Genomic DNA, 11,322 nt, shown 5'->3' on the forward strand with positions numbered 1-11,322 from the left:
TATTTGGCTGGTAAGAAATAGGCTTAGAGTTGATATCCTATTACTTCCAACTTCGAAACAACACAATTTTTTTCCCGTAAAATAGCTTAAAATGTTCCAGGCCTGTCAATGGGTCGCGTATCTGACCCAACGGAGTTTACCCAAACTCAACCAAATAATTAGTTGCTAGATCTGAATTTGAATTCAAGCTTTATCATGTTAAGAAAATGAAATCCGAACCAGGATCCATATAATTCAAAGGGTTTATATTCACTAAAAATACATAGCAAATACTTGGGTAAATTCGTATTGGTTGGATATCTGATAAAAATCATTACCAAAACCCATCCTACGTACTACTGGGGTTGGGTCTAATAACCAATACATACCTGACCAATTGACAGCCTTAATTCAATTACTTCCAGCTTTAGAACCATGAATTTTTGGCGGGGATGATAATTTCATGGAAATGAGTAAATGGTGAGAAACGGATTTGGAAAGAATTAAGAGGAATCCACCGTGTTTGGTAACACCTTCATTTCTTTCAAGGATTCAAGTTACACTATTGCCTTTTATTTTCAATATTATTTGGAAACAGTTTTTTTCACATACAATGAGACGACGAATAGAGATATGTATAACAAATAAAATAAATAGCGAGATTGACCATTCTTATTTTTACAGCGAAGATATGGCAGCACCTGGTGGCTTTCTTTCTTCGTTATCTATTCTTTATGAGAGAGAGAGAGAGAGGAAAAGGTAAATGATACGCTAGCTCATGATAATATTCAATTTCAGTGCATGATGCCCATCTGGCACATAAATGATAAGACAATATAAACCACTTGTAGGATACGTATTCCTCTCTCCAAACCCTTTCCTGTTGTTGCATTGGTTCAAGCCCCTCAATCTGAGAGAGAGAGAGAGATGGAAAAGGAGATGCTGGTGCAGGGCCAAGCCGAGATATGGCAACACCTCTTCGCCTTCGCCGACTCGATGGCGCTCAAGTGCGCTGTCGAGCTCGGTGTCGCGGACATCATCCACAAGAATGGTGGCCCTATGACTCTGCACCAAATAGCAGCCCAGCTTTCCACTCCCTCCCCTGACCTGGTCTGTCTCTTCCGCATCATGAGACTCCTAGTGAGGAAACGCGTCTTCACTCAGCATCAGCCCTCCGGGGATGACAATGGCACAAGTGGGGAGCCCAGTTTTGGGCTTACTGCAGCCTCTAGGTGGTTGGTCAAGGATGGTGAGCTCAGCCTGGCTCCCATGGTCCTCATGCAAAACCACCCTGTTGCTTTGGCTCCATGGCACTGCTTCACCAGGTGTGTGCAGGAAGGAGGTGTGGCCTTTGAGAAGGCTCATGGGGTGGATGCTTGGGGGTATTGTGCTAGAAACCCTGAGTTCAATGAGATATTCAATTCAGCCATGGCTTGCACAGCCAAACTGGTGACAAAGGCAATCATAGACAACTATGGGGATGGGTTCAAGCAACTTGGCTCACTCGTGGACGTTGGTGGGGGGACAGGAACAGCCATTGGGGATATAGTGAAGGCCTACCCATACATCAAAGGCATCAACCTAGACCTCCCCCATGTTGTGGCCACTGCACCAGAGTATGAAGGTGTGACTCATGTGGGTGGTGACATGTTTGTGGAGATTCCCAAGGCTGATGCTGTCTTCATGAAGGTGGGACTTGGTTCATTTGGTTCCGACTCATCCCCTGTTATACCCCATCTGGGATCTCATTGGTGCAAGTTGTTTTAATAAAATATGATCTCAGGTAGATTCAAAGTGGTAAATTTGATAGGAATCAACCACTTATTGCATTTTTTACGAAAAATATGTCTTTAAAATCAATGAATTTTGATAATTTTATAGCCATTGATTTTGAATCGCCAGAGAATCCTACGTGCAAGATGGATTCCGGCAATTCAAATGTCAACATTCAATAAACGGACCAGGTAAATCACACCTCTGGGAGTCATATTTGAGCAAAACATCTCGCATGCATACTTACAAATATCAGCGATATTGACAAATATGTGATGATTTGATCGCTGTTTTAAAATGAACGAAAGTTGTAGCTCAATAATTATGTTTTTATCCAATCTTTCTTGGAAAAACATTTTATTCATATGTCAATATGCATTTTTATCTTTTTTGTTTGTTATTTTTTAAATTTTATTTGTTTTTGCTGATATTTGCTGAAAAATTCAAACTAACAAATAATTTCTCAATAGTGACCACCATTATTTTCACGATTAACTTTCGTTACCATGTGGATACATACTACTGATTGAGATATTCATTTGGAAAAGATCCCATGGCTTTTACACCTTTTTATAAAGTAGATTGATTTCTTTCCCTTTCTGTCAAAAAAATAAGTTGGATTATTAAATTTTTACTGCCAAAATATCCTTTACTTTCTTTTCTCTATCTATAATAACTTTTTGGAAACGATGTCTCCATAATCCAACTTAGGATCCAGGGATATCTCTTAAATAATTCTTTATATGCCACAGTCACATGACAGCATTTTGAGTGGGGGCCTGTATTCTGTTGCTATGGTGCCCGTGTAATGCTGTCTTGTGATAGGCTGGAGGCACAGAAAGGAGCAATTAAGAGATAGATCCCTCGACCTAAAGGTTGGAGGAAACAAGTCCTCACTTTGGGGCTTGGGCAGTCACCTTTTCGCCACCCATTATCAGTCACAGATCTTGTACTCTATAAATTCTCGGAGAGCGAAAATTTGGTGATATTTTGGAAAAAAACATCATATAAAAATATAAAACAGGTTAAATAAAATAAGATACTACATAAACTGTTTTTATCACCTTAATGCCGCATTCAAACGGAGCAATATCTTGAAAATATTATGTTTTCATAATATGTCGGACTTTCGCTATAAAATCTCGATGTTTTCAAAATATGGGCAATATTTGTGACAAGAATTTTTACCATAGTTGGGATGTGGGTGTTTTCTGTGCAATGCAGTGGATAATGCATGACTGGGACGATGAAGACTGTGTGAGGATTCTGAAGCTAAGTAGGAAAGCATTACCAAAAGAGACCGGGAAGCTGATAATTGTGGACGCCGTGCTGCGGGCTGAGGAGGAAGGGGCATGGGGAGACAACCGAATGGTGTTCGACTTGGTGATGCTAGCGCATACCTCTGGCGGGAAAGAGCGGACGGAGATGGAGTGGAAGAAGCTGCTCATGGATGGAGGATTCAATCGTTACAACATCATATCTCTTCCATCTGTTCCATCACTGATTGAAGCATTTCCCAATTGAATAATGCCCAACATACTATGAAATCAAACCTATCATGCGGACTTGCAGCTAAGAATAGTTAAGTGGTTCTAGAGGTTGGATCAAAATGTGTCATACATCAGTCTAGGACCTGCCCTTGTGTGTGTGTGCGCGTGTGCGCGCTTGTGCACCTTCATGCGCCTGCATTTTGAATAAGAAAATAATATTGCTTTGAATTTCAATTGAGTACTCTTCCAATAATTCAATCACGTGTAGCTCAAGTTGCCCGTTTGATGTTGGTTCATCTACATTTTTCTGTTTCTTTGTTATCCTTTGCTCTTTTTATTTTTTGATATTCGTTTTCCTCTTACAAGGTGATTGCCCATCACCATTTCTTTGTGCTTAACTCATTGGATTTGTTATTTAATTTCTTTCATTTCTCAGAAAAACAGTAAAGATGCCCATTCGAAGAACAATTTTTCTTTCTTTCTTTTTAATAGATAAGCTGGGGTTAGCCGGACCCCAACCTGTGTATTAAAGAATGAAATGAAAGTATACAAAATAGCCCCTCACACTGAGGGTCTCCAATCTGGGGGGTGGTCTTTCTAAGATTATTTAGTGACCCCCATCCTGGCCAATTTAGATAGGTTCCTTGCCACTAAATTAGATCTATGATTTCCTTTCATGACCTCTACACTGTGAAAACTATACAAAACAGACAAAAGTGTTTCAGGCAATTCTACCCCAACTATCTCCCTTCTAAGACTTTGTTCACTGTATGCACTATATCCATCCTGTTTGTTTCCAAGATGATTTTTCGGATCGTTTAATCTTTTCCAAAACTACTATCCATCCATTCCACTCTCTCAACTTTATACTGCCTTCAAAAGAGAAGCATCCTGCCTTCTTTGAAACATCCATGATGATAACATATTGAAAATCCAAAAGACCACCTCTGATCAAAGATACCATGCATGTCCACCTTTAACCTTGCCTTTCTTGGAGGGTTCAAAAGGTCTAGATTATGCCATTTGGAAATCACTGGATGTTCAGAATCGCACCTTAACAGAAGAATGAGATCCATGATTGATTGGATGACCTTAATTTTGAGAAAGGCATTCTCATTTTGTATATATGTATTAAGAAATACATACATTGTTTGCGTTGTTTTCAATGTTGTGTTTGAGACATCTGAAATCGAATGACGAATTGTCGTTCTTAATCCCTTAAAGAAAACAATATACATGAGAAAGCTGAACCAAGACATCTGGAAGCAAATCGCTGCCCCGTTTTTTAACTTCCTTCAACATCTTTCATTCTCGCCACTCCCGTGTGATTCAAACCCGTAATAACTTCATGCTTGGAGTTGCACCCTAAAAAATAATTTCATTCCTATGCAGCCATATCAGCCTCCATGAGATCACAACCCAGCTTCTCCACACGAGGTCTCCTTTACCCCGCCCCCTTTGTTGTTGGTGGTAGAGAAACACATCTCAGGGGTTGGATAAGTTGTCAGAGGGACAATTATTTCAGAAAAATTTTCTACAGCTTCCTAAACCAAATGCACTCAACAAAAAGGTGCTCATTGGATTCTGCAACAACCTCACAAAATCGCCATTGGAGGTAGGTCAGGCCCCCAGAGGCTTCGATATATGACGCAACCAAGTTTCGTGAAGAGAGCCATGCAACCGGTAACATGATGCAATATTGAACTCTCAATTCTTCTTGTGCTCCCACCTTATTTTACCTTGCAATTTGTAATCCTCAGCCCTGCCAATGATGCCAGTAAGTCCTACAGTTATGTGATGACTAAACTTTGTCATCCAGCTGCTTTAATTTGCCATTGTCCTTCAATTAAACAGTTGTCCTTGATCCTCCCTCTTGTGCCTCTATTGATACAAAAAAAGATTTGGATATCTAAGTCGTAATGGTTCTTCTGCCCCAAAACATCTCTCCAAAAATATATTTTTTCTTGTCACCAAATATCACCTTAACACTTTCTATAAAAATATCAAACACCTTCAAGATTCCCTTCCAAAAGCCAGACCCATTCTTTCACTTCAAGTTCTCAACCCAATTCCATGACCATCATTCTAAGCCGTTCTTTTTCCTAAATACTCCTCCTACCCCCTCATCATCACCTGGCTAATGGCGCATTATTAAAATGTCTTAGATCCTTAATATGAAATCCCTCCTAAGAAAGCAGTCAAGTAACAACCTCTTAACTAATGGGTGCAACAACCAGCTTATCCCCATCACCACCCAAGAGGAAGTTGCTTAGGATATGTTTATCTTCTTTAAGACTGACGTTGGGATAGAGAAGATTTCCATAAAATATTATGCAATTGTGGCAAGGGCATTTTTGACTAAGGTGTGCCTTCCTTCTTTTGATAACATTTAGCCGTCTATGAATCAACTTTACTTCTAATTTTGTCCTCCACTGATGCCCAAAGATTGGCCCTTGTGACTCTCCTGTGCAACAAGATCCCCAAGTATTTCATGAGCAATTCTTGTTTCGCATATTAAAAGAACCTTCTAGTTGCATGTTCTAAGCTTTCATTGTCATCATTAAACAAAAAAAAAACTACTTTTGACATGATTCACTCTTAATCCAAAGATTTCAGAAAATATCTTGATAATCAGCCCCAAATATTTCATATTGGCCTCACTCGCTTCACCAAAAATTAGGACATCATCCACAAAGAGAATATGTGAAAAATAAGACATACCTGATATGTTCACCCCCTTATACATCTCACTCATACTGGTTTGTTTCAAGAAATAATTAAGAACTTTCATTGTTAATATAAACAGAAGGGAAGAATTGAATCCTACGTACTATCTTAGCCCTTTTCTTGATTTAAAGAAGGCCCATGTTGGCCATTAAAGTAGAGAGAGATTGAAGGAGTCCAATATCCCTTGAATCCATCTCACTCACTTCTCCTCCACCCCATCGTCATCATTGGTTATGAACTACCATCACCTGTCTAATAGCGCATTATTAAAATGTCTTAGATCCTTAATCTCCAATCCCCTCTGAGAAAGCAATCAAGTAACAACCTCTTAACTAATGAGTGCAACAACAATCTTATCCCCATCACCACCCCAGAGGAAGTTGCTTAGGATCTGTTTATCTTCTTTAAGACTGACTTTGGAATAGAGAAGATTTTCATAAAATATTATGCAATTGCAGAGGCTTTGAAGAAAATGAAATCAAGAAGGGCAGTTGGCCCAGATGGTATACCTATCGAGGCTTGAAAATGCTTGGGAGAGAAAGGTTTAGAATGGTTGACAAATCTTTTTAACAAGATTTGGCGGACAAATAAGATGCCTAATGAGTGGAGGAAGAGTACTTTGGTGCCTTTATATAAGAATAAGGGTGATATACAAGATTGCACAAACTATCGCGGTATAAAACTTATGAGTCATACTATGAAACTTTGAGAGAGGGTGATTGAGTCTAGGTTGAGGAAGATTGTCATGATATCGGAGAATCAATTTGATTTTATGCCTGGAAGATCAACTATGGAAGCTATACATCTTCTTAGACAACTTATTGAGAGAAATAGAGAAAGGAACAAAGATTTGCATATGGTTTTTATTGATTTGGAGAAGGCATATGATAGAGTACCTAGGGACATTCTCTGGTGGACAATGATGAAAAAAGGTGTTTCTCTCAAGTACATTAGTATAATTAAGGATATGTATGAAGGAGTAGTAACCAATGTTCGCACTTGTGGAGGGGTGACAACCAATTTTCCTATAACGGTTGGGTTACATCAAGGATCTGCTTTAAGCCCTTTCCTATTTGCTATAGTGATGGATGAGCTTACAAGATCAATTCCAGAAAATGTGTTGTGGTGTATGTTATTTGCTGATGATATTGTTTTGATTGATGAGTCTAGAGCTGGGGTTAATGCTAAGTTAGAATTATGGAGACAAACATTGGAAGCAAGAGGTTTTAAGTTGAGTAAGAGTAAGACAGAATATATGAAATGTCGATTTAGTAAGCAACAAAGTAGTGATGGGAGTGTAGTGAAGCTTGGTGAGCAAGAAATACCAGTGGATGATTGTTTCAAATATTTGAGATCTATCATTCAAAAGTATGGAAAAATTGATGGAGATGGAAATCATAGGATAAAGGTTGAGTGGATGAAATGGAAAAGTGCAACTGGAGTGTTGTGCGATCGTAGAATGCCATTGCGGTTGAAGGAAAAGTTTTATAAGACGACTATTAGGCCCCCTTTACTATATGGTACAGAATGTTGGGCTGCCAAGAGACATCATATTCAAAAAATGAGTGTAGCTAAGATGCGTATGCTTAGATGGATGTGTGGAAATACAATAAAAGATAAGATTCGGAACGAGGAGATACGTAAGAAGGTAGGCATTGCACCCATTGAAAATAAGATGAGAGAGAATCGTTTACGGTGGTTTGGACATATTCGGCGAAGGCCTAATGATGCTCCAGTTAGAAGGATGGAGAAATGGAAAAATATATTAGTTAAAAGAGGTCGGGGTAGGCCTAGGAAGACTTGGATGGAGATGATAGGAAAGGATATGAATGCTTTGAACCTCACCGAGGACATGGCATTGGATAGAAATGATTGGAGGAGAAGGATTCATGTGGAAGACCCAGAATGATTTTCTTTGTTGGTTCATATCGCCGACCCCAATTGTTTTGGGATGAAGGCGTAGTAGTTGTTGTTGTATTATGAAATTGTGGCAAGTGTATGTTTAAGTAAGGTGTACCTTCCTTCTTTTGATAGCATTTAGCCTTCTATGATTCAACTTTACTTCTAATTTTGTCCTTCACTTATGCCCAAAGATTAGCCCTTGTGACTCTCATGTGCAATAGGATCCCCAAGCATTTCATGAGCAATTCATGTTTCACATATTAAAAGAACCTTCTAGCCGCAGGTTCTAAGCTCGCATTGTTATCATTAAACAAAAAAAATCTACTTTTGACATGATTCACTCTTAATCCAAAGATTTTAGAAAATATATTGATAATCAGCCCCAAATATTTCATATTGGTCTCACTCGCTTCACCAAAAATTAGGACATCATCCACAAAGAGAATATGTGAAAAATAAGACATATCTGATATGTTCACCCCCTTATACATCTCACTCATACTGGTTTGTTTCAAGAAATAATTAAGAACTTTCATTGTTAATATAAACAGAAGGGAAGAATTGAATCCTACGTACTATCTTAGCCCTTTTCTTGATTTAAAGAAAGTTCCCCTGTTGGCCATTAATGCAAAGAGAGATTGAAGGAGTCCAATATCCCTTGAATCCATCTCACTCACTTCTCCTCCACCCCTATCCTTAACATGACTTTTATTAAGAAATCTCAACTTAAAGAGTTGAAAACTCTACAAAAGTCCAACTTAAGCAAAAAATACCTCTTCTTTGAATTATGCATCGTATGGACTGCTTCATGCACTAAAAGACACCACTCATGAATTGTTCTCTTGGGAATGAATGCATACTGCAAAGGCCCTACTACCTTGTGAACCACTTGTTTGAGGCACATTGCCAAAATATGAGTAATTATTTTTAGTATGGTGCCCAATAAGAAGATAGGCCTAAACTTGTCAATTCATTTTCCCAATGCTCTTTAGATACTAACACCAACAAGGATTTCCCCCACCTTCTAGGTAGTCGTGCATTAGTGTGAAACTCATTAATAACAACAATGAATTTGTCATTATATGCTGGTCATATGGCTTTAAAGAATTCAATCAAAAATCCATCCACCCCAAGAACCTTATTGTTGGAGAGCTCCCATGTTGCTTGCATCACCCCATCAACCAAAAATGACCCAGTCAATGAATCCCTGATCATCAAAAGAATTCATGTTTGTGGCACTAATGTCAAAGGAACCTTGGACCATATTTGATTTGAAAAAAACCTAAAATAAGCATGTGACAACTCATATAATGTCATCTTTTTCAAACATACATCCCTCAATAGATAAAGCATGGTTGTAGTTTTCTCTACAATGAGAGGATGCATACAGATAACATCTAGTGAACTTTTGATCTTTGCTTCCATCCTATTTCTTGTCTCAATTGTCATTCAGATGTCCACTAGAAAATTAAACCCTTCACTAACTTCCTGATCCTCTCTGAGGTCATCCCCACTAAGAGTGATGTTATCTTGTAACAATTTTAATTTTTCTTTTCATACCTCAATCTGCTGAAACCTGGCTGCCCCCTCCCCCTTGGACCATTGAATTAACTATTTTTGCAATTAATCCAACAACTTGATCATTTTGAAAGTTGCCCAAAAAGCATCTTGTGGTTGAACCCACCATTCACTCAATTTTTTTACCAGGGCATGTTCACACAACCACCATAGCTCTAATTTGAATTTTTGTCTATTTTATAATAGGACCCCTCATTCTAGAGCAATGATGCGTGATCTAATATTGTAATAGGCCTCATAATAACCTTGTCATCATGCATCCTTTCCCAAAACTCTCTCGTTATAATGAATTTGTCTAACTTTCACAAGCATGGATTGGTCTTTTTGTTAGACCATGTGAATAGGCCACTTAAAATATGCATTTCCACTAGGTCCCAATCTTGTAGAAAATCAGAAAACCATCACATAGTGTTTATATAATGTTGTTTTCTATTAGATTCATAGTTATGGAGCAAGCAATTAAAATCTCCTGCAATACACCAATTGACCATGTTCATGCACCCCAACTCCTCGAGTTCGTCTCAAAGCAACCTCTTAAAGGGTGAGGTAGAGGGGTCATAAACCTCAGTTAGCATGAAGGGTTCTTGTGACATTGGGTGATCAAAACATAATGATAAAAAGAACCTACCACGAAGAACAACACTTCCATTTAAGTCAAACTTCCAAGCCACCAGAATAACTCTTGACCTCTTCCTAGAGGGGATGAAGTCTAAAGAGCACCTTTGTCTTAATTGGTGAATAAACACCTTTCCAAGAACTTTCAACTTTGTCTCCAAAATATAAATTATATCAAATTTTTTCTATCTAATCAAGTTTATTAAATGTAATTGCTTGTTGAAGTAGCCAAGTCCCCCAATGTTTAATATATTCATTTTAAAATAAATAATTAAATTGAGGTCGTACCTTTCGATGAGCATATGCATCAATTGGGGTTTCTCCGAACCCTCCTCCCGATCGGACAAACCTCACATGCACCTTAGCTCCTTCACAACCGCCCACTTGGGTGTTCCCCATATTTGGATTTTTAGCTTTGCAAACACCTCTGCAAGTGTGGCTTGGTCATCAAAGGGGGACCCACATGGACCCATATACTCGATTCGGTCCATAGTAGGCTTTTCATTGCATACACCTGAATCCAAGTAATAGGGTTAGGATTGGGTCTGAATCAGACCCAAATCATTCCATAAATCTGTAATTAACACATGTTCTAAGGTTTGGGTTCAAGTTTGGGTCTGCATATTAAAGTCCATATTCTGGTCCAAAGCCCAATCCAATGGTCGTTGTATAGGAAACACAAGGCATCCTCTAACCTCCACTGATACCATGGGCCCCAAAAAATAGGTGCAAGGGTGCCCACATGTAACTAGGAACCATTACACTGGAGAGGCCATATGAATTCCCCATTTGTAATGGCCTGGGAGGCAATATTGAAGGAGAGTCTACCCACCACCAAGGGTTGTAGGCCCCTCCACCAATCAAACAACCAATCCGGGCCTTTTTGTTTTTTATAAACCCACCCAAGGAAGTCGAGCCTCATCATAGGGGCCCAATTTTTTTTGGCAAGGACTCCAAATCCTCACACACTTTCTCCTTTATGCTTCCATTTCATTCAATAATGTAGGAAGGTACAATGAAGAGACCTGCAACCTGTTTCCATATATGGGTAACCATGGGGCAGGTAAGAAACAGATGGGAGTGGTCCTCTTCAGCCCTCTAGCGTAGCACACACTTATTGGGAGCTTGAAATCCCATCTTCTTCAACATGTCTTGAATTAATAGTTTGCCATCCAAATCAAAATGGAATGTAAGAGCTGCTCTGCCATATACACCCTTCCCCCAAACAAGTTTCAGAATGAGGTCTTTTTGTCCCTTT

The 11,322-nt window shown here is 38.9% G+C and overlaps 1 protein-coding gene across 1 annotated transcript; it reads left to right on the top strand.

Annotated features, from left to right (window-relative positions):
* Window positions 1–906: 906 nt before the first annotated feature.
* LOC149834628 ((R,S)-reticuline 7-O-methyltransferase-like) lies at window positions 907–3,276 on the top strand. The gene is made up of 2 exons (XM_090010217.1): window positions 907–1,668; window positions 2,977–3,276. The coding sequence occupies exons 1-2, from the start codon at window positions 907–909 to the stop codon at window positions 3,274–3,276; spliced, it is 1,062 nt and encodes a 353-aa protein (XP_089866343.1).
* The last annotated feature ends 8,046 nt before the right edge of the window (window positions 3,277–11,322 follow it).

Source organism: Nuphar pumila, chromosome 6 (genome assembly GCF_984573655.1).
Source record: "Nuphar pumila chromosome 6, dmNupPumi1.hap1.1, whole genome shotgun sequence".
Taxonomy (NCBI): Eukaryota; Viridiplantae; Streptophyta; class Magnoliopsida; order Nymphaeales; family Nymphaeaceae; genus Nuphar; species Nuphar pumila.

Coding starts and splice junctions, on each gene's coding strand:
- LOC149834628 (XM_090010217.1), top strand. CDS start 907: ATGGAAAAGGAGATGCTGGTGCAGGGCCAAGCCGAGATATGGCAACAC. Junction 1,669..2,976: donor CTGATGCTGTCTTCATGAAG/GTGGGACTTGGT, acceptor TGTGCAATGCAG/TGGATAATGCATGACTGGGA.